The sequence below is a fragment of the Lucilia sericata genome, unplaced genomic scaffold (genome assembly GCF_015586225.1).
Source record: "Lucilia sericata isolate MDLA Ls3-8-SP2 unplaced genomic scaffold, ASM1558622v1 Contig000119F_arrow, whole genome shotgun sequence".
Lineage (NCBI taxonomy): Eukaryota > Metazoa > Arthropoda > Insecta > Diptera > Calliphoridae > Lucilia > Lucilia sericata.
The window spans coordinates 406,500-433,417 of record NW_023994151.1 but is presented as its reverse complement, the minus strand read 5'-3'; the positions used below and the strand labels follow the sequence as shown (position 1 = coordinate 433,417).

Sequence of the window (26,918 nt, the reverse complement as noted above, 5' to 3'; positions counted from 1 at the left end):
TAGATAGATAGATAAGTAGATAGGTAGATAGGTTAATGGCTACAGATATAAAACGTTGTTTCAGATCTCTGCATCAGTAACAGCCCTAAGGGATTTGCACAATTTTACTCCACAACAAATAATCGACTTATTGCTGCCACCAATAAATAATTGGTTTAATTCATCAATTCTTATCCATCAATACTTGCAGTATGTAATAACACAACTCACTTTTCAGCTACTTCCATTATCCGTCGAATATGTTTTCCGCACTGATTGTTTTCAAGTTGGACTAAAGTGTTGATATTAATTTACTTTCTTTCCAATCCAAAAATAAAACATTTCACTCTATTAGTATGGTACTCAAAAGAAAAAGAAATGTATGTATATATTTAATTTTATTAAATTTTTCAATTATAATATTTAAAAAAAAAAAAATTCAATAAGAAAAATAATATTATTTAAAAAAAAAAATAAATTTTACAAAATACTTTTTTGTTTGCGTTAATTTTTTCATTTTCTCTTTTGTTTACAAATATTCAAATAAATTTCAAATTCACACAATTAATAACTGATTAATTACAAAATATTTGTGTTTTTCTAGCAATAATTCAATAGAAAAAAAAGGAATGTTCAAATTAAAAAAAAAAAGAAATATAAAAAAACTTAATTTTTAAATTAAAATAATTAAAATGATTTTTTTTATGATCAAATTAAAATAAAGAAAAAACATTAAATGTTTTATGTAGTATGTACGACGAAGTAGTTTTAGTGGTTTTTTGTTTGTGTTTAACTATAAATTTAAGCTAAAAAGTATAACGGTGATTATTAGCAGATTTTAATTTAAAATAATAAAACATTACTTGTTTTATAGAAAGACAGAGACACAGAGAGTTAAAGAAAAGTTTTAAACAGTAGAAAGGAAACAATATTGTAGCGGAAATGTAGGACACAGGGTTTTTGTTTGTTTAATGGTGTTGTATGTAGTGTATTAAAAATATAAGTACAATTTTTTATACATAAATATAAACAGTTTTTTGTTTTCAATTTTGTTTTGTTTTACTGTTGTTGTAATAGTAGTTTTGTTGTTGTTTATAGTTCAAGTTTAGTTAAGAGAACAAACTAGGATAACAATGTAAAATTATACATTTTAAAATGTGTGTTTTCTGTGTATTAAAGTTTAACATTTTCTTTTTAAATAAGTTTTTGTTAAATATTTAAGCTTTAAATTTTAACAAAAAAAGAAGAGTTTCTAGTTATAGTATAATTTGATTTTATTTTCTGTTGTTGTTTTTTGAATATTGTTTTATGATTTTGAATTTAATGAACGCAAAAAATCTCTAACAAACTTATATTGAATTTTATTTGTTTTTGTTGTTTGTTTTTTTATTTTTTCATTTTAATTTTATAATAATTAATATGTATAATTTTCTTAAATTGTTGTTGTTGGTTTATTTGTTTGTTTATATGTATATATTTTTTTTATTTAAACATTGTAATTAATTTTTTATATAATTCGTATTGTGTCCTCATTAAGTTTTAATTTATTTTAATATTTTTTGTTTTTGTTATTTGTTTTATATATTTTTTGTTTATTTTTTTATTTTTAAATAAACCTTAGACAAGCTTTAGGCTTAAAATTAGAATTGCACCCAATTAGCATTTGCAGAACTTTGTTGTGGATTTTGACCAGGCGCAGATCTAAAAGGGAGATGAAAAAATGGAAATTTTTATTTAAACAGTTTTTTTTCGAATAGAATATGCATTCAAAAACTTAAATTTAGAAAAAAAAATTAATTCCCAAATTTTGGAAAAATGTCCCTTTAAAGGAAATTTTGTAAAAACGAGGTTTTATTATTTAACTTAATTTTCAAACATAATTCTGAACAAAAATTTTTAAATTTTTCATAATTTGAAAAATTTCCCTTTAAGGGAAATTTTTATAAAAACAATATTTTACTAAATTTAAATGATTTTCCACACAACTTTGAGCTATAAACAAGAATTTCGCAAAATTTTTGAAATTTCCTTATTTTAAAAAAATTTTCCTTAAAGGGAAATTTTATATAACCAAGATTTTTATTATTTAAATTGATTTTCAAACTTAATATTAAAGAAAAATAAAAATTGTGCAAAGTTTTAGAAATGTCCCTCATATTAAAAAATTTCCTTTTAAGGGAAATTTTGATATAAACAGGATTTTCTAAATTTTAATGATTTACCTACATAACTTCAAGCTATAAACAAAAATTTTATAAATTTTTTTTTTTAAAGGAGATTTTTATTATTTAAATTAATTTTCGAATATAATGTTAAACAAAAATAAATATTTTGAAAATTATTTTAAATTTCCCTTATTTTGAAAAATTTTCCTTTTAGGGAAATTTAATATAAACGAGATTTTTTATCTTAAATGATTTTTCAACACAACTTCAAGCCATAAACAAAAATTTGATAAAATTTAAAAATTTTCCCTTAGTTGGAAAAATTTCCCTTTAAGGGAAATTTTATTTAAAGAAGTTTTTTATTATTTAAATTAATTTTCGAATATAATTTTAAACAAAAATAAATATTTTGAATTTTTTTTTAAATTTCCCTCATTTTGAAAAATTTCCTTTTAAGGGAAATTTTATATAAACGGGATTTTTCTTATGTTAAATGGTTTTTAAACACTTCAAGCTATAAACAAAAATTTGACAAAAAATTTAAGAAATTTGCCTTAGTTGGAAAAATTTCCCTTTAAGGGAATATAATGGTAAATAAAAATATATAATTTGCAAAAATTTATAAATTTCCCTAATTTTAAAAAAATTTCCCTTTAAGGGAAATTTTATATAAACAAGATTTTTATTATGTTAAATGTTTTTCCAATACAACTTCAAGCTATAAACAAAAATTTGATAAAATTAAAAAAAATTCCCTTAGTTGGAAAAATTTCCCCCTGAGGGAAATTTTTTTTAAAACAGATTTTTATTATTTAAATTATTTTTTCCTTAAAGGAAATTTTATATAAAGAAAAATCATTCTTATGTTAAATAATTTTCCAACAAAACTTCAAGTTATACACAAAAATTTGATCAAATTTTGGAAATTTACCTTAGTTGGAAACATTTCCCTTTAAGGGAAACTTTATTAAAACTATCAAATTTACTAAAACTTCGGAAATTTAACTAATTTTGAGTTTTTAAATTAATTTAAAAACATAATTTTGAAAAAAATGGACATTTTGAAAAACTTTACTAATTGCCCTTATTTTCTCTTCTCTAGGTAAGGATTGTAATTTAGAGAAAGTTTTCTATGGAAAACCAACTCTGGAGAAAGTTTAATGTTGCTTTCTAGAAAAAAATCTCTCTGCAGAGAAATATTTTCTAAAGAAAAATACTTCCGGAGAAAGTTTTCTGATGACAAATTATTCTATACTTTCTTTAGAGTTTAGAAGAAGAAACTTTTATGGAATTAATAAAATAAATAATAATAATTTTTAAGAAAAACTTACCCAGCTGAAGCATAATCTGTCCATTCGGTGGCCGCATTACCAGGAGCCTTATGAGCAGGCGATGTACCGGGACTTTGACGTACTGAACCAGCGGCTGATGGTGGTGGTGCTATTTTACCCATGCCTCCGGGTGGTGGTGGTAATATGCCAGAGCCAGCTTTAGATTTTGTACGGCCAGTGCCTTCAGAACCATCTTTTTTCTAAGTAAAAATAAAATTGAAAAAAAAAATCAATAAAAAAAGAACACATAACATGTTAGTGGAACTAAGAAAATTCTTATTTCTAAATTATATTTATCATTCGTTATTTCTGAAATGTATGTATATGCACAAAATTACCGTTATTCTCATATTAATTTTAATAGTTTCACCCTCTTTGAAGCCTAAATCCAGTTCTTGTTTCGGTTGGGTTTTTTCCTTTTCAATTTGTTCTTGATTTTTGACCCATTTGAAATGATCCTGTAAAGCAACATTTAAATCAAATGAATCTGAACGATCACCGAAACCTAAACCCAAAAATGCCGAGCGTCCTTTAAAATCAAAAATAGAAGAAAGTAAAGTTGTCAGATATTAATATAGCTTAGAGTTTATCTCTCTCTCTTACCATTATCATCTTGTACTCGTATAACAAAATAACGTGAACTATCTGATACGGCTTCGATGGCAACACCAGGATATGTTTCAATGGGACAATTAGCAAATAAAGCACCACTTGTTTTATCTTCTAATTTAAGATTACATTGTGTACCTTTGGCTACCAAACGCATACGACCGGTCCAGGTGGGTTCTCCCAAATTCCAATCGGCGGCTCTGTAAGAAAAGTGTTCAGTAATTAATAGAAAAGACTAATAGATTTAACCTAGAACTAGATGTTAATATTAAATGTAAATAAAAGGTTTCCCCATCTTTCTTCTATAAATCTTCTATAAATTACAGATTTTAGTTATTTTGTTCAGGGATCAAAAACTGGACTTTGGTTGACATTTCAATTTTGAGAAAAATTTGCTTTTAAAATTGCTATAAATTGATGGCGTCTCTTGATCACTTATGCATATAGCTGCTTAAGTTCTCCTCGTACACCCGAAGGTCCTCCCTAACATGTTCTGAGGATATTGGCATGCAGCCCGTAACAGTTCTAAGGCAGCACTTTGTACGCTTTGAATATTTCTCTATTGGATATCAATCAGCGATACATGTCACACTGGAGCAGTATGATTAACCACTGATTGGTCAGATAGCTAACAAGGTAACTTTTTCCATACGTCAAGTGCGGGCGTCTGGCGCATTAAGGAGTTTGTTCCTCCGAGGTAACCATTCATACGATCGCATTAGTCACTAACTTCGTCCACATATGACGTTTTCAGTCACTTACTCTCAGCGGTCCCTATTATAAATGTCTTAAACATTTGAATAATAATTCGAAATCTCAATTTTAAACCTTGAAAACCAACTAGAACCAAAATAAATATTACATTAATATGAAACTAAAACAACGTGTAGGATCGATAAAACCAACAACTATTTGAAGAAAAAATCAATTAAAATTGAACTTCAATTGTAAAAATAACAAAAGAAACATAATTTTCATCGCACACAAACACACGCAGCAGGCAGCACGAAATTGCAATTGGATTTTTATAACATACTATAGTTAGGAGGGTATTATCTCTTTGTCCTAATGTATGTAACAATCTGGTCCATATTAATAAAACAGGTAGTAATTTTAAGGATAATGTTACGAATCTATTACTTCGATCTATTCGCCTTATCTTCGGAAATCAATATAGATTCAAAAATATCTGAAACCTTTAAAAATAAACACAAATAATTTTCAAGCAATAGCTGCATAATTTTTACAAAAATCTTTCCATTCCTGTAGGGTACCACAAAACTGGACTTAACCGACTTTGCTTTCTTACTTGGTAGGTATTCCTATTGAGATGTTTTTAACCTTGCAAGAATAACAAAAATAAAAGAAAGAACGAAAAAAAGTGCACACACAACAAACACACAATTGGAAGAAGATTCTGCTGTTTTAATAATAAAAAAATTACAATGTACACACATTAACATTGTTATATACAGGAAATAAGCGAATATATTATAAACAAATTAACAAAATTGTGTTTTTATATTTAATTATTATTTTGTTAAACAATAGAAAGTGAAAAATTGAGGGCGTATTTATTTTGCCAACAAAGCATGACGTTTTTATTTGTTTTGTTTTTAATTTTAATATAATTTTTTCTTAAAACATTTCATTCACTTGCAATTAAGAAGAAAATAACAAAAAAAAGTAGTGTAATGAGAAATTAACTAAAATATCAAATCAATTTTATTTTCTTTATTCTTGCCAGTAGTTTTTTTTTACCTGTAACCACGATTATTGGCTCTGGGTGGAATTTTATATATAAATACTTCTGGTTTAACAATTAAAACACTTTCATAATCCATTTTTGCAAAAATTTATTAACGAATTATTATTTCTTTCGTCCCAAAATATCAAAAAAAAACTTATTCACGAAATTTTTTATGATTGTTTTTTCCCAAAAAATTATAGACTGCGCTGCTTTCAGTGTTGGCAATTTATTTTCCCAGCAAATCAAGCAACTTTTAATTCTAGCGATTTTACTAATGGAAGATTTGCTAATTTTTCTAAATTTTAACCTAGTAAATAAATTAAAATAAAAATTAAGAAAAAAAGTATTAAATATTATAATAAACAACGCTTATAAGCTTATAAAAAAAAAAAACAACATTTAAATAGTTTTGTAAATTTTACAAGAAAAAATGTTATCATCACTGGTTGCTCTACAGCTGACACTTTTGCACTTGTCATCACAGATAATAACAGGGTGCTCATAATAACGTTGTTTTAAAGAAACACAATGATTCAAAAAAAAATTAACGGTTTTCTTTTTAAAAGTTGCCAAACCATGAGTATTTTAAATCATTAAAAACTTTACACAATATGGAATTTAGCTATTTTTTAATAATTTATTGATTGTTGTTATTGTTGTTATGTACTTTTAATAATCTTGTTTATAATTCAAAATTCTTTCGAAACTTGAAAGTCACTTTTATAACCATTGTATCATTTATCAGAAAATGAGCACGTATATATTAATCATGCAGAAGAGTTATAAATGACTCAAATGTGTTAAAAAATTTCAAAAAATATTAGTTGTTGGGATGATATATCTATATATTCTCCTGGTTCTCATTACAATTCAGTAACAGTAGATTAAATCCATCTTCTCCAAGCTTCAAAAATTACAGAACAAAAAAAAAGGGAAACGATCCTGAAGGGTTTGTCAGTTAATGGATTAAAAACACACCTTTAAGAAAATTTAAATATTATAGATACGATAACCGGTTTACTATGACCCATTTACATTTTACTAACCCTCCTAGGACCTTTTTAAAAATAACTAAAAATCTAATATGAATAATATAACCTTTAACAGTAGCTACTGAAGTGTAGACAGAACGAAAACACGATTGACCTACAATTGCAAAACAACATGCACATTTCAACATACATACATACATGTTACCACCCTTATTATCCTTTCGTCCTTTTATTAAAAACGAAAATCAAATAACATGCCCTTCAAAATTTATTTTATTTATATTGTAAAAATCGTTTTATAGTTAATATTCACTGAAATAAAATATGTGTGTTATATGAAAATAACACATCTGCAAAACGGAAAGGAAGTGGTGGAAAAAATAGAAAAAAAAAATAAATACTGTAAGTAAATAATAGGGAGGAAGGAAAGACAAGTATTCATCTGCATCAAACTCGATTAAAATCGAAGATCATTAACAGCAATAAAAATGTTTATTTATGTTTGATGGATCTATAAAGTTCCACCGAATATGTATGTATTTTTAAAAATAGCTGTTCAATTCAACCGAATTTTAATAGTTTTTTCCTTTATCTCTGAATTTTGAATTATAAAAATGTTTATCGGATTATTTTGAAGAGCATCGTTTATAAATTGATATTAACCCTTAAATGATTGAGGTCATTCACATACTTATGTAAAAATCCTTGCTTAACACAATATAAATTTTCCTGAGAAATGTACCATTTTCCCATAAATTCGCAAAAACTATTGATAAAGTCTTGCTGATGTAGGGTCTATCTTTGGGATAATAAAGTCAAAGACATACATTCTTTTTAAATCCCTTTTTACAACTAGGTAGTAGTTCTGAAAACCTGAATGGTTTATTCATGGAAAAAGAAAATAGGTTGTTGTTGTTGTTGTAGCAGCAAAATAGCTCCTCATCGATGCAAGGATTCGAGCGACTGCAATTTTTTCTATCTAGTCCATGTACGACGCCACAGCATAGACGATTCATAATCTTAGATATCTTCAACAATAATATAAATTGAAGTATTCGATATCGATCTCAATATACTTGAAACGGGCTCTTCAATTGGATGCCAAAGTTGGTTATCAATAACAAACAAAGGTATGATCCGATCCTCATCTGAAGACAACTTTCTAGCCTCCAACCAAAAGTCGTTAGTAGATCATTTAGTAACTGTAAAACAGTACTTTCTGAAACTCCATTACCGGATCGCGCTGTTCTCAGTAATACAATTGCTGAGGAAGTCTTTAATGATCTCTACCTCTACTGTTAAGTTCCGTCAAACCAGAGATAGCTACGTATAGAAAATTAGATTTCCAAACAAAGTTCAATCAAAAGTATTTTTTGGTCTCCACTAATATAAGTTTAAGTTTAAATTCTATCCATCAAGTTAAATTGAGATTATTTTATGATTTCCACCAGTTCAAAACATAACCTCACTTTGGGGTAAAACGAAAGCGCGAGCTTTCTATACGTTGAAGAACGTTGGGAGGATTTTCTTCGAACGTAGAATACCCTGATGTTTTGCCTAGATGCATTTATCTTTAATTTTTAAATCCAAATAGTAATAATAAGAAAATGGATGAGGAAAAAGTTTCAGAATCTTTGGGGGGATAAGAGATCACTGCTAGATAAGAGCTTATACCAAATATTTGTGATACATGAGAATGACGAATAGTTACGAGACAATAGAACGCAATATCTGTAACTGCGCTAGAATAGAAAGCCTTAAATTTAAATGGCTAGAAAATAGATATCAAAATAGAACTATTCTACAACCATATGAGGTGGGCTAACAAACTGAAGTGTGCCAAAACTGCTCTTTTGTAAAAACTAACATTTCGATTCTCTCCATAGTATTTAGCCACGCAAATTCCCACCCAATTGTTTCCTAAATCTTATAAGAATGAGAACTTTTTAAAAGCTGTACACTTTTCAAATTTAAAAAAGCTTCGGTGGGTCGCTTATAAATATATACATCCATATACACATACATATGTACATACATACATATACATATATATACATATCTATATAATATGCATTTGGTCGCGTGGCGTTGATGATTATGTTGAAAAAAGGGCAAAGGGAAAATAAATATATCTACATACATGGATTTATTGGTAAAGTATTGCAGCTGCTACCACACGACTACACTCGGTCATACATAACGTTTGATAACCGGCAACAACTGAAAATGCTGCTGTTGCGATCAACAAGGGTTGTTTTTAAAGGAAAACGAAAAGTGAAAAAAATGCGAATGAATTGAACTGAATTGAACATATTGCTTATAAAACAGCAACCAACCACTAACTTATTTACAGATCTACTGTTGCTGCATAAACGTTGCTCCACAGCCAGCTAGCTAGAGCACTAAAAACAACAAAACAAAAACAAGAAGATACTACACACAACTACGGCCATAGCGAATATGAACAGCTGTCTCAGCTGTTTTTATTGAATGAAAGGTATCTAAACGATGAAAATAGTATGTGTACAGGGAATAATGAGGGGATGAGATAGTTGTCAGTCACCCTTATGTTATGAATTGGGTTTTTTTATTCAATGTTAGTGCAAGTTTAAGGGTTCAAATTAGAGATAGAGTTTTTGTAACTGAACATAATGTGCACTGTCAGTCAGTCGGGTTTCGGATGAGCTCTAGTGCACAACGTTGCGCAGCAAAGTAAAAACAAGTATCAGCAAGTGATCGTTTCAAAATAAACATTGTTCAAACGAATATCTAAGCGAAAATGTCGGGTAAATTAATAATGAAACGTAAATTGGATAAAACACATCAATCGTCTCTTAATAATAAAGTGGAATTGGAAGAATCAGTCTCATCATCAACATCCTCTTCTTCTACATCCCCCTCCTCATCTTCTAATGGAACATCAGAAGTGGAATCCAAAAATCCAACTAATAGAAATGAAGAAGAATCTTTTGTTAGACAACCACAAAGTAAACGTCTACGCTGTGATACACCACCGCCAGAACCAGAGGATTTAAATTTACCACCCTTACCTCTAGTTACCGAACAAAATCGCCATTTACTCCAGGCCATACAATTGAAAATGTTGGAATTACAAAATGAATTGGAAGCATTCGAACATGATGTTGAAGCTCATGAAGAAGACTACTATTATCTTAACGATCATCAGGATCTCGATAATCGTCAGAATAATCAAATGTCGGAACAAGAAGCTGAAGCTTTAGGTTTCGCTATGTGTGCTCAAGAGACAATGTTGTTTCTGCAAAGAGAAGGGGTACCCTCGGATAGTTTACTCTATACACGTCTACGTGATGCTTTAGTGGGACGTTCACAGCCCGATCGTGTAGTTCATCTATGAGGAAATAAGGAAATGTGCAAATGTTTACGTTGCCCAGTGTTTTTTCCAAAACGTCTAGTCATTGTTTTAGAAATGTTTCTGTGAAACATAAAAAAAAGTAATTTTAGTTTATAAAAGAAAAATCTAGTCATGTTTTTTTTTCATTAAGTTAAACTTAAGAATGAAATCACATATAGTATGTAATAAACAATTTAAGATAATTTATAATAATTTTATAAATATTTAGATGTAACAATTTTAAAGGAGGACTTTAAAACAGGAAAATAAGGAAACAAAATATATTTTTTATATTTATATATATTTACATAATAAAAATACTGCATATTTTTCATCAAAATCTAAACTAAAATCTTTAAATATTGCGCAAGAATGGGATTATCCACTGATTTCTATTAAAATTGCCGTTTAATTACATAAATAATTCATTTTTGGTGAAAGTTCGATTTCTGTAAGATCGGATTTAGTCTGAATGGAAAATGGATTTTATGTATGATCGATACTTTGGTTAAAAATATCCTTTTTTTCTATTTTTTGTTAAAGAAAATATGAAAAATAAAAAAAAGTAAAAACTCGATATTTTGGTAGAAAATTAAGATTATTTGGAAATCGAGTATTTAGCGAAATATCGAGATTTTGGTGAAATATACAGATTTTGGTAAAAATTTAAATTTTGATGAAATATCCAATTTTTTTTATATATCGAGAATTTGATGAAGTCGATATTTTGGTGAAATATCGAGATTTTGGCGATATATCGAGATTTTGACGAAATATCGAGATTTTGGAGAAATATAGTCTAGTCTATAGTCTAGTCTATAGTCTAATCTATAGTCTAGTCTATAGTCTAATCTATAGTCTAGTCTATAGTCTAGTCTATAGTCTAGTCTATAGTCTAGTCTAGTCTATAGTCTAGTCTATAGTCTAATCTATAGTCTAGTCTATAGTCTAGTCTATAGTCTATCTAGTCTAGTCTATAGTCTAGTCTATAGTCTAGTCTATAGTCTAGTCTATAGTCTAGTCTATAGTCTAGTCTATAGTCTAGTCTATAGTCTAGTCTATAGTCTAGTCTATAGTCTAGTCTATAGTCTAGTCTATAGTCTAGTCTATAGTCTAGTCTATAGTCTAGTCTATAGTCTAGTCTATAGTCTAGTCTATAGTCTAGTCTATAGTCTAGTCTATAGTCTAGTCTATAGTCTAGTCTAGTCTAGTCTATAGTCTAGTCTATAGTCTAGTCTATAGTCTAGTCTAGTCTAGTCTATAGTCTAGTCTATAGTCTAGTCTATAGTCTAGTCTATAGTCTAGTCTATAGTCTAGTCTATAGTCTAGTCTATAGTCTAGTCTATAGTCTAGTCTATAGTCTAGTCTATAGTCTAGTCTATAGTCTAGTCTATAGTCTAGTCAATAGTCTAGTCTATAGTCTAGTCTATAGTCTAGTCTATAGTCTAGTCTATAATCTAGTCTCTAGTCTAGTCTATAGTCTAGTCTATAGTCTAGTCTATAGTCTAGTCTATAGTCTAGTCTATAGTCTAGTCTATAGTCTAGTCTATAGTCTAGTCTATAGTCTAGTCTATAGTCTAGTCTATAGTCTAGTCTATAGTCTAGTCTATAGTCTAGTCTATAGTCTAGTCTATAGTCTAGTCTATAGTCTATAGTCTAGTCTAGTCTATAGTCTAGTCTAGTCTATAGTCTAGTCTATAGTCTATAGTCTAGTCTATAGTCTAGTCTATAGTCTAGTCTATAGTCTAGTCTATAGTCTAGTCTATAGTCTAGTCTATAGTCTAGTCTATAGTCTAGTCTATAGTCTAGTCTATAGTCTAGTCTATAGTCTAGTCTATAGTCTAGTCTATAGTCTAGTCTATAGTCTAGTCTATAGTCTAGTCTATAGTCTAGTCTATAGTCTAGTCTATAGTCTAGTCTATAGTCTAGTCTATAGTCTAGTCTATAGTCTAGTCTATAGTCTAGTCTATAGTCTAGTCTATAGTCTAGTCTATAGTCTAGTCTATAGTCTAGTCTATAGTCTAGTCTATAAGTCTAGTCTTAGTCTATTCTTAGTCCATAGTTCTATAGTCTAGTCTATAGTCTAAGTCTATAGTCTAGTCTATAGTCTAGTCTATAGTCTAGTCTATAAGTCCTAGGTCCTATAGTCCTAGTCTATAGTCTAGTCTAGTCTAGTCTATAGTCTAGTCTATAGTCTAGTCTATAGTCTAGTCTATAGTTCTAGTCTATAGTCTAGTCTATTCTATAGTCTAGTCTATAGTCTAGTCTATAGTCTAGTCATATAGTCTAGTCTATAGTCTAGTCTATAGGTCTAGTCTATAGTCTAGTCTAGAGTCTAGTCTATAGTCCTAGTCTAGTCTAGTCTAGTCGAGTCTAGCTAGTCTATAGTCTAGTCTATAGTCCTAGGTCTATAGTCTAGTCTCTAGTCTAGTCTATACGTCTAGTCTATAGTCGAGTCTATAGTCTAGTCTATAGTCTAGTCTATAGTCTAGTCCTATAGTCTAGTCTATTCTAGTCATAGTCTATTAGTCTAGTCTATAGTCTAGTCTATAGTTAGTCTATAGTCTAGTCTATAGTCTAGTCTATAGTCTAGTCTATAGTCTAGTCTATAGTCTAGTCTAGTCTATAGTCTAGTCTATAGTCTAGTCTATAGTCTAGTCTATAGTCTAGTCTATAGTCTAGTCTTTAGTCTAGTCTAGTCTAGTCTTTGGTCTAGTCTATAGTCTAGTCTTTGGTCTAGTCTATAGTCTAGTCTTTGGTCTAGTCTATAGTCTAGTCTTTAGTCTAGTCTATAGTCTAGTCTATAGGCAACCGCTGAAAAAAATATACCTAAAAAATTTTATAGTAAATGTATAATTTATATAATATTTATTTATATTACACGATCGGTAATCGCAGTTTAATTAAAGTACCTCATCAATGAGAAATTATAAAAAGAAATAAAAAAATCTTACAAAGCCTACAAAAGAATTACACACAAAAAACTCTTTATTTCCACAATTTCTTAATAGACATATTCTTTTCGGAATCCTTTTGCATAACTTTAGCAACAGCCATTTCGAAATCTTCCTGAGTAACGTGAACACGTCTCTCACGCAAAGCGTACATACCGGCTTCGGTGCACACACCCTTTACCTCAGCACCTGAAGCGCCAGGCATCAGTTCGGCAATTTTACGCAGATTAATGCCACGAGTCAGGTTCATTTTACGTGAGTGAATTTTAAGAATATCCAAACGAGCCTCCTCATTTGGTGGTGGGAATTCAATTTTACGATCAATACGGCCGGGACGCAAAAGAGCGGGATCCAAAATATCAATACGATTTGTGGCCATAATGACTTTAATATTTTTGGTAGCCTCAAAACCATCCAACTGATTCAACAGCTCCAACATGGTACGTTGTACTTCTGAATCACCACCCGAACCAGACTCGATACGTGAAGAGCCAATAGAATCGATTTCATCCATAAAGATAATAGAGGGTGCATGCTCACGGGCCATTACGAACAATTCACGTACCATACGGGAACCTTCACCAATGAATTTCTGTACCAATTCCGAGCCGGAAACACGTATAAAAGTACACTCGGTATGATGGGCAACAGCACGAGCCAGCAGAGTTTTACCAGTACCAGGAGGACCATATAATAAAACACCCTTAGGTTGGGCAATACCCAAAGCATCGAAAAGTTCAGGATGTTTGACAGGCAATTCAATAACTTCCTTAATTTCTTTGATTTGTTTATCCAAACCACCAACCATTTCGTAAGTAGAATCGGGCACTTTTTCCACCATCATAAGTGATACCAATGGATCAACTTTATTAGGTAGAATCTTATGCAGGGTATAACTTTCGTTACGCAAAGCAACACGACAATTGGGAGTAACATCATTGATGTCAATGTTTTTATCAATGTCTACAACAAATTTACCTTCGGGATGCACCTTGACCAAAACCTTTTTCTTATCCATGGGCTTGACTACCTCACCGACATAACTGCCCTGTTCCTGCAGCAGTTGCAACTCCTCGCGCAGCATGCGAACTGCAAGAGAAAATAACATTTTAATACATTTTTATAAGCAATGGAGGAGTTATACCTTTAGCATTAAGTTCATTACGCTGGGCCTGCAGACGTCTTAAATTTTGCGATTTTTCAGCTACAATCAATTGCAGTTCTTCGATTTTTTGTATGTAATATGAACGAAAACCCTCACCCTTGCAGGCGGCATCAATGTCCATCTACAATTTATATATTTTTAGGTGAATTTAATTAAAAAAAATTGCTAATTTAGACTTACCCGATTGGTGACGGTCATTGTTGGATATTATTTTATTAATTTAGTTTAAGTTTTATTTTGTTTAATTTTTTTAATCGTTTGATTTTTCCTGTAACTTTTGTTAAAACACAATGACACTTCTTTTAGAAAATTTTGCAAAGTCAACACACACGGTTGTATATTGTAGTAGTAACAACTGTATTTGTTATTACATAGCTCACAGCTTTTGTATATGTCTAGCATAAAGAAAATATGACGGAGATGTTATTAAATGCACGTTAAATTTAAATGTTTATATGACTGCTAACATTGAGGTAAAATAAATAAAATTGATTTTTAAATAAAAATTAAATGAAAATATAAATTTTTTAATTATTATGAATGTTTCAGTAATCGACGGTTTTACAGGTTTTAATGTAATTCCCTCCTGTAATCAAATTTTAATGTATTTTTGAAGTTTTTCTGATTAATTGTTGGCATTTCTAAATAAAACATGCAAAACTGACGATTGCGGGAATTATCCTTTAATTTGATTTTTATTTATTATTAAATTAAAACTAACATTTCCATAAATTTATAATCAAATTTCAACAGATAACATAACCTAAAAATGTTCATTAAATTTATTTTGTTAGGACAAAAGAAGAAAATGCAATATTTTCCCTCCTTAAACTTTAATTTATATACTTTTGAATCTCATCATAGAAAGCTAACACCAACGCCCCACCAGTGCCACGCAATATATTTGAAAAGGCACCTTTAAAGAATGCCTTCATACCTTCGGTTTTTAAAATTGTGGCCCAACAATGAGCTGTATTCTTGTAGATCATTTTCTCTTTTGACAGACCCGACTGCATCATCATACGGCGACGTACCGTATCAAAAGGATACGATGTTATGCCAGCTATAGTTGTCACCACTTGCGCAATGGCCCAACTTATGTAGAAGGGAGTATTCTTGGGATTGGGTAGAAAATCACGACAGGTATCGTAGAAACCAAAATATGTAGCACGATATATGATAATGCCCTGCACGGAAACACCGAAACCTCGATATAAACCCGTTGCTCCATCACTTTTGAAAATTTTTACAATGCAATCACCCAAACCCTTGAATTGACGTTCACCCGCACCCTTGCCAACATCGGCTGCTAGGCTATTGTAATATAAAACAATTTTATTAAGTATCTTTTTAATCTTCTTGCGTAAAAAAACTTACCGCGTACGCCCAAAATCCAAGGGATAAACAAAACATAGAGAAGTTGCTCCAGCAGCGCCACCAGAAGCCAAATTGCCCATGAAATAACGCCAAAATTGTTCATGTTTGTCAATGCCACCCAAAAATATCTGAAGATTAATGAAATTTAATTAACACATAGGCTCATAATTCCATTTAAAATAAAGAATCTAGATCCACCTGTTTATATTTATCTTTAAATGCAAAATTTAATGCTTGCGTTGGAAAGTAACGTATAACATTTGCCAAATTTCCACGCCAATACGATAGGAAACCCTGTTCCTTGGGCAACCGCACAAAACAATCGATTATACCTTTATAACGTTGTGCCTCACTAATTTGCGTCGATACATGTTGCACTTGCAGCAATAGTTTAACACGTTCTATGGGCGCTACCGCTGTTTTAGCTACAGCAGCTGATATACCACCCGCCATAAAGTCTTTAAGGAAAGACATCGGATCCGTTAAATCCTTACCCATGATGATATGTTTAAGGTTTCACAATACAATGAAGATTTCTAAAAAAATTAAATTGTCGTCAGAAAATTTATATCAAAAAAAAATATTTTCAAATTTTCAATTAATAATTATGAATTCATTGCAATACAGTCTTCGGAATTTTTCAGAATAAAAGTAGTATATTTCTTTTCACATTCGACATCTAGACTATGGTCTAGTCTATGGTCTAGTCTATAGTCTAATCTATAGTCTAGTCTATGGTCTAGTCTAAAGTCTAATCTATAGTCTGGTCTATAGTCTAGTCTATAGTCTAGTCTATAGTCTAGTCTATAGTTTAGTCTATAGTCTAATCTATAGTCTAATCTATAGTCCAGTCTACAGTCTAGTCTATAGTCTAGTCTATAGTCTAGTCTATAGTCTAGTCTATAGTCTAGTCTATAGTCTAGTCTATAGTCTAGTCTATAGTCTAGTCTATAGTCTAGTCTATAGTCTAGTCTATAGTCTAGTCTATAGTCTAGTCTATAGTCCAGTCTATAGTCTAGTCTATAGTCTAGTCTATAGTCTAGTCTATAGTCTAGTCTATAGTCTAGTCTATAGTCTAGTCTATAGTCTAGTCTATAGTCTAGTCTATAGTCTAGTCTATTGCCTAGTCTATAGTCTAGTCTATAGTCTAGTCTATAGTCTAGTCTAGACTATAGTTTAGTCTATAGTCTAGTCTATAGTCTAGTCTATAATCTAGTCTATAATCTAGTCTATAATCTAGTCTATAGTCTAGTCTATAGTCTAGTCTATAGTCTAGTCTATAGTCTAGTCTATAGTCTAGTCTATAGTCTAGTCTATAGTCTAGTCTATAGTCTAGTCTATAGTCTAGTCTATAGTCTAGTCTATAGTGTAGTCTATAGTCTAGTCTATAGTCTAGTCTATAGTCTAGTCTATAGTCTAGTCTATAGTCTAGTCTATAGTCTAGTCTATAGTCTAGTCTATAGTCTAGTCTATAGTCTAGTATATAGTCTAGTCTAGTCTATAGTCTAGTCTATAGTCTAGTCTATAGTCTAGTCTATAGTCTAGTCTATAGTCTAGTCTATAGTCTAGTCTATAGTGTAGTCTTAAGTCTAGTTTATAGTCTAGTATATAATCTAGTCTATAGTCTAGTCTATAGTCCAGCCTATAGTCTATAGACTGGTCTATAACGTATAGCGTAGTTGTTTAGCAAATAACTGATCAGTTTTTGGTTCTCCAAAATAGTCGAAGAAGACTGTTTGGTGATTAGTCACTCAACAATCTTCCAAATTCCACAAAAAAGCTTTTTGCGGAAACATATTTTTCCGAAAAATTAGGTTCCACAAAAAAACGTTTTTACAAAAACAAATGTTCCAGCAATAAAGCTTTTTCACAATAAAAGAGCTTTTCACGATAAAAAAAGCTTTGCATAAAAGGACTTTTTCACCAAAAAAAAACGTTTTCTTATAAAAACAAAGCTTTTGCTATACGAAAAGCTCTCTTATCTAAAAACTTATCGCCATAAAAGTCCATATTTGAGAAATCAAACAAAAGATCTAAATTTTTTTTACTATTTTTATATAGTTTTTATTTTATTTATTTTTTATCTTAGTTTATGTATTTCTGGGTGAACACGTACTAAGAGTTGGTAGTTGGTTTTCTTTCCTTGATTTTGCTTTTGTGATCATTCATAAATTAAATTTTATGTTTCTTTGTATTTGTTTTTCGATTTTTTTCTTAACATTTTTAAATCTTTCACACTTTGTCTGGTTGAATAGATTTATCTAACTGGCGATACAATAATGAAACTTATTAACATACAATTCGAACGAACGAACACGTACTGTTTGTTTTTTGTTTTGTTCTTACAACATAAGATTTTTGTTTAATGAATTTTGTTGTTGTTGTTGGTACAATAATCATTCAATTAAATTACAATTTATAATGGGGTTTTTTTGTTTCGATAAATTTAAAATTAAATTAAAATTTTATTAACTGTAGGTGTATAGTAGTGTGTGTATTTTTTTAGGTAAGAGTAATTTAATTTAATTAATTTACAAGAACTTCTTGATTTCATCGTACAATACAAGTACGAAAGCACCACCGGTACCTCTGAGAACGTTGGAGAAGGCACCCTTGAAGAAGGCACCAGTACCTTCTTGTTTGGCGATGGTGGCCCAGCAGTGCAATGTGTTCTTGTAGATGATTTCGGTAGCCTTGCGACCAGACTGCATCATCATACGACGACGGACAGTATCGAAGGGATAGGAGACAATACCAGCAACAGTTGTAACAACTTGAGCGATAGCCCAGCTGATGTAGATGGGGGTGTTCTTAGGATCGGGCAACATACCACGGGCAGTATCGTAGAAGCCGAAGTAGGCAGCACGGTAGATAATGATACCTTGTACGGATACACCGAAACCACGGTACAAACCAACCAAACCGTCAGATTTGAAGATCTTGGCCAAGCAGTTGCCCAAGCCAGTGAATTCACGTTGACCACCCTTGCCGGTATCAGCAGCCAAACTGGAGAAAAAATAGAAAAATAATAAGAGAAAAATAAGTAAAAATTGTGGCAAGAGTTTTTATGGTTTTTTGTTTGGGCAAAACCTACCGAGTACGGGCAAAGTCCAAGGGGTAGACGAAGCAGAGGGAAGTGGCACCAGCAGCACCACCGGAAGCTAAGTTACCCATGAAGTAACGCCAGAATTGAGTGTTCTTGTCAACACCACCCAAGAAAACCTAAAAGCGAACGGAGAAAAAGAACTTAGTATAAGTAAACCGCTAAGACTTGAACACTTGACATTATTTTGATGGTGGCTTGAATAGTATTGTTGAGAGATGATTGATTGATGATTGATCATACGACACTTACTTGCTTGTACTTATCCTTGAAGGCAAAGTTCAAAGCCTGGGTTGGGAAATATCTGATAACGTTAGCCATGTTACCACGCCAGTATGAAGCAAAACCTTGTTCTTTTGGAATGCGGACAAAACAATCGATCATACCCTTGTATTGCTTATCGGGGCTGATTTGTTTGGAGATGTGTTGTACTTGCAAGAGCAACTTGACACGCTCGATGGGGGCGACGGCAGTCTTTGAGACAGCGGCGGAGATACCACCGGCGGCGAAATCCTTAACGAATCCAAGGGGATCAACAGCTTCCTTACCCATTTTGCTATAAGTTGATTAAAATAATATATATATATATAGTAGCGTTAATATATTGTGTTTCTTGATTATCTTGAAAGTGATTTTGAAATTTTGATTTGTGTTGAGAGTGCATGATTCATAGTCCTTAGTTCTTGATTCTTGAGTTATTAAGGATTTGATTTTTTGGTTTCTTGAGGTTTCTAAAGATTTGCTTTTATAATTTCTTCATTTTCTTGAGACTTGCTTTAAAATTTTCTTGATTTCTTTAGACTTGCTTAATAAATTTTGTGTCTTAATTTATAATATTTGTTAATTTGTAATCTTGAGTTTGCAAATATTCACCAATTTTTTAATATTTTTATTTTGAAATTATCACAAATTATTTTTTCACTTTAATAGACCTTTAGCATCCAGTACTTTGGCAAAATTCCAAATTTTAAAATGAGTTTTCTTTGTTTAAATCTTAAAAAAACCAAATACTGGATACATACTAATAATTTTTTAAATTAACTTTTGCTATTTCATAAAAAAAACGTCTATTGTTTTTGACTAAAATCTTAAATTTTGTAAATATTTATAAATAACTTTTGTATTTTAAAATTATTGGCAAATTTCCAAAATTACTGGACTTTATTTTGAAAAATGTTTAAGAAAAGTTTGAAAAGCAACAAAAAGTTTTGTAAAGTGTTCTAAATATTACAAAACGATTTACTTATTCCCTGTTTAGGGCAAAAAGTGCATTATTTTGCAAAATGCACTATTTAGCACTTTTTAAGTAAAAATGCTTTTGTTTATAAAATTACACAGTAATGTAAAGAAAATAATAAATAATTGCACTTTTTATAGAATAAAAACATGTTATTTGAAAAGAAAGGGCAAAAAGTGCAATAAATGCATTATTTGACACTTTTTAAAGTAAAAATGTGAGTATATGAATATATTTCTTTATAAATATAAAATAAAACCCTAAAATGTATTAAGTAATTGCCCTTTTTTATGTTATTAATTTTAAAATAAGAACAAGTTCTGAGAAAAAGTGCAAAAAAATATATTTTTGCATTTTTGAAGTATAAAACTAAAAAAAAAAACAGAAAAAAGTATAATAAATTTTTTTTTTTTCAGAATAAAAGTAAACTACAGTGAAAAAAGGCAAAAATAAAAGTGCAAAAAAAATTGCAAAATTTTTGCCTTAAAAGAAAAATGTTTTTGTATAAAAAGTGGAAATAAACAAAAAAATGAATTTTTGTCCCATTTAGAAAAAGAAACTGTATTCAAATCTGAAAAATTTGAAAAAAGTGCAAAATATTTCAAAAATTTTGCGTGAAAAGAATCACGCTTATTTGTATAAAATGTTTAAATATATTTTTGTTTAGAAAAATAAACAAAACAGTTTTTATTGGATCTGTTTTGAGCAAAAAGGCAAAAAGTGCAAAAAAAAAATGCAAAATTTTTGCCAGAAAATCAGGTTGCATTATTGTAAACTAAAAATTTTTATATGATTATAGTGAAAATTGTTAAATAAATATCAATGTTTTCTTTAAAAATTGTTAAACTATTGTTTGCCTATTAAAATGGAGTGTAAAAATCTTTTGTTTTAACTAAAATTTTCTAAAATTTTTTGTTTAAATCAATTAATTTAATAATTATTTAAACAAAATAATTGCTTTTACTAAAGTTTTCACTTTAAACTGAACAATTTTTACTAATTTTTGAAAAAAAAAATATATATTAAAAATTCAGAACACGCTCTTTAAACCGGCATTTCTCTTTAACAGTTTTCTAAAAGGTAGAAAAAATGCTAAAACATTCATTAAGCTAGTTTTTTGCTAAGCACATTTAGCCACATATAATTAAAATAAATTTGCTTAATAAGCAAATACCAAGCAGACTCATAATTGATGTCTCATGCTTAAACAAAAAAGAAAAAAAACTTGATTAAAGCACGTGGTGTGGTTGGAAACAAAAGTGTAAAGTTGCTGTTGTCAAGTGATAAAACTAAACATATTACTAACCAGTTATACAAACATATAAAAAGGAAATCAAGAAATTTTCTTGGAATTAGCAAATAAAAATTATTATTATTATAAAAAAAGATTTAAAAAGTTTAAATTGCATAATGAAAAAAGGCAAATATATACTAAATATTGCATTTTTTACAAAAAAGTTATACAATCTTAAAAAAAAAAATATAGACAATCAATGATGACGTTGTTAGCATTTTAATAATTTCAGGGTTAAAGAGAAAAGAATAATTGAAAAGAAATCTAAAATGACCAAGAAAAAAAGAAAAATTTTTAAATTAACAACAGACAAGGTCTGTTATTTATAGCTTTTTTTTTTTGAACAGAGAGCAAATAAAACAAATGTTCTAACGAGAGTTTCGGTTTATTAGAAAATTTATCTCAATTTGTTGTTATTTTTTATATAACAATGATAAAAATTTAATTATATTAAGCAAAAAAAAGTATAAGAACAAAGTCTAATTATTAAACAAGTTGATTTATTGTTTTATTATTGAGTTATTGTTTTATTTATTTGTTAAATTAATAAATTTATTTACTTAAAAAAGTCTGGAGCAAAGAAAAAGTTACGTCATTCCATGTCAAGTTTGATAAAAGGAAAAATTTACTTGGAAAAAGTTTTTGTTTAAGAAAATTTTTAAAATTTCTAGTTTAAATTAAAAATTTTTAATAAACTTTGTTTAAGTTTTTAATTATTGTATAAAATTATTTAGAATTATTTAAAAATTGTTTATTAAACTGTTAAGTTTACATAGATAGAATCAAGAAAGGGGTGTAGCTGTAGTAGCAGCAGTGTTCTTGTCTCTTAGCAGTAGTAGTCAAATAGATTGCATAACATTTTAATTTAGTTATTTAAGCAAAAAAATTAATATTCTGTAAAATTTTTTAAAATCTTTGTATAATCTTTAAAATTAGTTAAAAAAATCTTTTAATTTCTTTTACCAAATGTAAATTAAAGTTATTTTATTTTAATATTAGCTGATAATTGTTTAAAAATTAACACTTTTATAACACTTTAGTTAAAATTCACCAGAAAATTGTTTAATTATTTACAAATAATGCACCCACACACTTGTCTTCTTAAAAGTTTATTATTTATATTTTGTATTTAAATTTCAATTTAATTTAAATTTATTTAAAATTTGTAATAAATTTTGTATTTTTGTAAAATAAATTTTATTAAACGTACTGTAGTTATGTGTTTTTTTATCACAGTAAAATAAAAAATCCAAAAATTCCTTTTGAAACAAAGGTCTGCTCCGGACGGCAACTTAAACGTTAATAAAATTTAAATCAAATGTAAATCTATAAAGTCTACAACTACGCCAGCAAACTACCCACCAGGAAAATTACTAATAAGACAGAGAAAAAGTGTAAAAGAGAGAGAACGAGAGACTCATAAGCTAGTAAAGAGTATTTTATATGTAAATAAAGCTTTTTACGTGACGTAACAATCAATAAAAAGCTGAAAAAAGACCATGAATTATAATAGAATTTCATTGAGTTTTTCCTATTTTCTTTTTATCTTGTCTTTCTTTTATCTTTTCTTTAATTATTTTTTTAACTCTTTTCCTATTATTTGGCTAACATTAAACAAAATCCATTGCCAAATTATATAACTTTATACTACAGCAAATTATAGCGTAAAAGTAAAAAAGAAAATGAGAGAAAGAAGGAAAAGAGAGTAATGAAAAAAAAAAGCTTTTTTCAATGCGAAATTATACAAAAACGCAAAAAAAACTTTAAAATCTATCTGTCATGTGCTAAATTATAAATTGTTTAAACATTTAACAAAAAAAGGTAAAAAGAAGAAATAACAAAAAAATCTCTATTATTGCGTACGTAACGTGACGTAAAAAGCTAGACATTGTATTTTTTTATTATTCTTTTCACTGTTTCCAAGTCCATGTTATATAAAACAACAACACTTCTGTATTTTTACATTTTTGTTAAGAAAAACTTAAAATTTTCATGATTATGTTATTAAATATTTAAACATGTGACTTTTGGCTAAATGAATTTTGTACATATGACGTCAAAAGATTATGAAAACAACATTAAATGTTGATAAACATTTCCTTCAACTTCATTCATAATCAAATTTTAATAAGTTATCAACGTTTTTTTAAGAAAACTTACAAAACGGTTCAAAGTTTTATCAAAATTTTAGAAACAACTCAGAAAGTTTTACGTTTGTTAATAAAAGGATTTCTTTAGTGAAACTTTGTTACATTTTTGAAACTAGTTATGCCTTTAGAATTTATCAAAATAGTTGTATTTGATAATGAATAAGAGATTAGATTACAAAACAAATATATTTTCAAGGTTGTCTAATAAAATTTTAAAAACTTCTTTTTTTGAAAGCTTTTCTGTTAAATGGGCGTGTTTCTTTACATTTTTAAGAGGAAAATTTTAATTTTTTAAGATTTTTATAAAAAAATTTAAGTTATCGTCGATAACTTATCGAAAATTTAGAATTTTAAAACTTTTTTAATTGAAAGCATGGACAGGTCTCTATTTTCAAAAGGTTTTTCTTTAACTTTAATACTTCATAAAATGGGCGTGTTTTTTACACTTTTAAGAGGAAGATTATCAATAAATGATCTTCAAAGTAACCACATTAGTTGTCAGAAGATTTGCCTCCATTATACCAGCTGTATCTTATATGAAAATAGAATCATATGCAGGTCAAATCAACCACGAAATAACTAAAATCATTTAGACTTTAGTAAATAAATACATTTTCAATTGAAAAAAAGATTTACAATTCATAAATGAATAAAATTACAATCTAGGTAGGTACCTATTCATTCCTCTTTTTCTTCCAATAAATCTCACCTAATGATTTCAAAAATTTCAACGATCTAAGGGTAGTTAATATAAAAAGCAATATATATTGATAGGAGAAAGTTGTTGTATTAAACTCAAACAAAAAAAAATTCTTTAGAAATTTTCAATTTATCCCAATTAAAACAGCAGATGTTGAAAAACAGTTGGTATTATTCTCAAAAATAAACATCTGTCGACAGAATAAAAGAAATTATATCTTAATACATATATGTGGGTATTTCTGGGAAGGAAAAGAAGCTAAAATTTTCTAAATTACTGCATATATTCTTAATATTTTCAATTAAATGCAACCTCTAGAATGTAATGTATTAAACATTATTAAAATTAAAAGATTTTTCTCAAAATAACACAATATTTAAGACAAAACGAAACTTCTACTAATAATTACTTCAAAATAGTAATCTGTATAAAAGAACAAATTCTTTCATATAACTCATAATGTTCTCATAAAATAGAATTGAATAAAAGATAGAGAATAGAAGAAAATACCACTTTAATGAACAATTACTTCGAAAATAAAGAATTGTTTAAACTACTCCAATATTTACTTAATTTTAATTTAAATATACATAACTTCTTTTTTCAATAAACTATAAAACTAAAAAACTTCACTACAAATCTGTTATAAAAGGTAAAATCGAAAATGTTCTCTCTATAGAATCTTTTGGCAGCTCTTCTGCCATCATCTACCTTCTCGAATACATAATTCATAACCAATGTCAATGAACTTAAAAAAAAGCTTTAAACTAAACTCTTCATCCCCCAAATAGAAAGCTTTTTTATATGTACTCTTTTTAAAGGTGAGAAAAAAATCAAAACCAAAACAAATAATAAAACTATTGATCTTCAACATGATAATCTTAAATTTACAAAAAAATCAGATCTTTTAGAGAAAAAAAACTAAGTTCAAGTTTAAAACATTGAACACTAAAACGTGCAAAATGTTTAAATTCCAAGGTAATTTGTTAAAAAGTTAGATAATTGATTCTGAGACTCATAGAACAAAAAAAACATTGGCAAAAGATCAAGATTTTTTTAAAATTAGAAAGAAATTTGTTAGCCACAAAAAGAGGGGACTGCTGGCTGCTGATGCAAGCTGTCCAAATGTGAAAATTGTGTTGAGGACGTTTGTTTTGATAAACAAACAAGGTTGTTTACAAATTAGAAAAAAAATATGTAACTATTACAAGATTTCAAGAAAAGAAAAAGTAGAGAAGAGTTTGGATTTGACGCTAGAAACAAGTTTTCTTATATCAATAACCGGTTTGAGGATCAACTACCTGTGCTCACAGGTATAAACAACGCCTAATTAATAACGATAGATACATACATTTTAGTAAAAACCAAAATGAATTTTTGAAAAATGTTAAAATTCTTAAAAGTTACGTTTTTTCTAACTTTGTTATGCATAGTTGGCATTACTAATAACATTGGACTATCAAACGTCAAATTACAATAGCAATTACAAGAGAAACCGTTAACAATTGTTTTTGCAAAAAAAAAATCACTCTCTCTATCTTCTACTCGTACTCTCTACTAGCTAAAAGCCGCACAAACACATGGCATACAAAAACGTACGAAAAGAAAGAAAAAAAAAGTATGATTAAAAAACTGCTCCAACAATAAGTATCCAGTAAATTTTGCCACGAGAACAATTTTTTTGTTCCACAAAATTACACATCTCACACAAAATTCTCTATACAAGTAAATTTGTATAAAAACAACCACTAGCCAAAATTATATAGAAAAAACAAATATCTGTTCTCACTCATACAACCACAACATAAAATGTTAATGAAATATATAAAAATTTTTAGGTTAGGTTTGAGATTATGAAAGTAGAATAAAATAAATATCTAAAAACGTTGTGGCTGCAGAAAAATTCCCCCATTTGCCTTGTGACTGATTTAACGAAACATAGAAAAAATGAGAACAATTTCTCTAGGCAAAAAAATGATTATTTCAAGTGCGGGGTTGGTGGCAAAGAAAAATAAAACGAACAAACACTAGCCATACTCAGAGTTACATAAGATTTTCTATTTTTTTACAAAAATATAAAAGCAATTTTTGTAAATTTTAACTAAATAAAACTTATATAATAGTTATTACAGCTAATTATTTTAAAAACTATTTCTGATCACCTAAACATTTAACACTTTTTCTTTACTATTTTTTCACGCACACTCACATTGTTTTCATTAGATTATTAAAAAATTAAGAAAAATATATTTATTAAATACCTTTTGTTTTAGATTTCTTTCAAAAGTTACACAATAAAAACTTCTTTTAAAAGAATATTCTTTTAAATTTCCCACTTGGCGTTGACAAAAAAAACGCGTGTTCACTTAACGACCGTAATTCGTAAAGTGATGGTAACTGGTAATTTAAAATGGTGGATATTTGCGAAAAAAAAAATTCCCTACTTTTTCCTTCTCGTTGTTCTTGCCGCAGAGTTGTATTTACAGCGAGTAGCCACTTGTATGTTAGTTACGTAGTTGCCAGATGAAGTTCGAAAAAACACATAACCAGGAAAAATATATTTTGTTTCCAATCTAAAATAAGTTAGAAAATGTTTGTTGGCATTCAGTGAAACAGACAATTGGAAAAGTGCAATCAGATTATTATTATTTATGTAATTTAAGCTAAAAATAAACAGCATCATATAAATAAATAAAAATAGTCCGTTAGCTCTATTATATAAAATACAGGTTAATTTTA

At 28.8% G+C, this 26,918-nt stretch overlaps 5 protein-coding genes across 6 annotated transcripts; 1 reads left to right on the top strand and 4 right to left on the bottom strand.

The window, feature by feature from the left end:
• Nucleotides 1–1,550: 1,550 nt before the first annotated feature.
• LOC119600729 (NECAP-like protein CG9132) lies at nt 1,551–6,067 on the bottom strand. The gene is made up of 5 exons (XM_037951199.1): nt 5,846–6,067; nt 4,079–4,284; nt 3,814–4,004; nt 3,476–3,675; nt 1,551–1,680 (listed from the first exon to the last, which is right to left on the bottom strand). Exons 1-5 carry the CDS (start codon nt 5,926–5,928, stop codon nt 1,620–1,622), a joined length of 741 nt encoding a protein of 246 aa, XP_037807127.1. The 5' UTR covers nt 5,929–6,067; the 3' UTR covers nt 1,551–1,619.
• A 3,111-nt stretch (nt 6,068–9,178) lies between these two features.
• Nucleotides 9,179–10,576, top strand: LOC119600725. Its single transcript, XM_037951190.1, has one exon. The coding sequence runs from the start codon at nt 9,606–9,608 to the stop codon at nt 10,200–10,202; it is 597 nt and encodes a 198-aa protein (XP_037807118.1). The 5' UTR covers nt 9,179–9,605; the 3' UTR covers nt 10,203–10,576.
• A 2,476-nt stretch (nt 10,577–13,052) lies between these two features.
• Nucleotides 13,053–14,672, bottom strand: LOC119600724 (26S proteasome regulatory subunit 8). The gene is made up of 3 exons (XM_037951189.1): nt 14,499–14,672; nt 14,298–14,439; nt 13,053–14,242 (listed from the first exon to the last, which is right to left on the bottom strand). The coding sequence occupies exons 1-3, from the start codon at nt 14,514–14,516 to the stop codon at nt 13,188–13,190; spliced, it is 1,215 nt and encodes a 404-aa protein (XP_037807117.1). The 5' UTR covers nt 14,517–14,672; the 3' UTR covers nt 13,053–13,187.
• Nucleotides 14,673–15,011: 339 nt separating this feature from the next.
• LOC119600717 (ADP,ATP carrier protein 2-like) lies at nt 15,012–16,295 on the bottom strand. Its single transcript, XM_037951173.1, has 3 exons — nt 15,894–16,295; nt 15,696–15,823; nt 15,012–15,632 (listed from the first exon to the last, which is right to left on the bottom strand). The coding sequence occupies exons 1-3, from the start codon at nt 16,191–16,193 to the stop codon at nt 15,152–15,154; spliced, it is 909 nt and encodes a 302-aa protein (XP_037807101.1). The 5' UTR covers nt 16,194–16,295; the 3' UTR covers nt 15,012–15,151.
• Nucleotides 16,296–17,867: 1,572 nt separating this feature from the next.
• Nucleotides 17,868–26,653, bottom strand: LOC119600705 (ADP,ATP carrier protein). Of its 2 annotated transcripts, none has more exons than XM_037951156.1 (4): nt 26,441–26,653; nt 19,051–19,354; nt 18,790–18,917; nt 17,868–18,701 (listed from the first exon to the last, which is right to left on the bottom strand). In XM_037951156.1, the coding sequence occupies exons 2-4, from the start codon at nt 19,348–19,350 to the stop codon at nt 18,227–18,229; spliced, it is 903 nt and encodes a 300-aa protein (XP_037807084.1). In that variant the 5' UTR covers nt 19,351–19,354; nt 26,441–26,653; the 3' UTR covers nt 17,868–18,226. The 2 variants fall into 2 exon arrangements, with proteins under 2 accessions (XP_037807084.1, XP_037807085.1); XM_037951157.1 differs by lacking the exon at nt 26,441–26,653 and adding an exon at nt 22,540–22,710.
• Nucleotides 26,654–26,918: the final 265 nt, after the last annotated feature.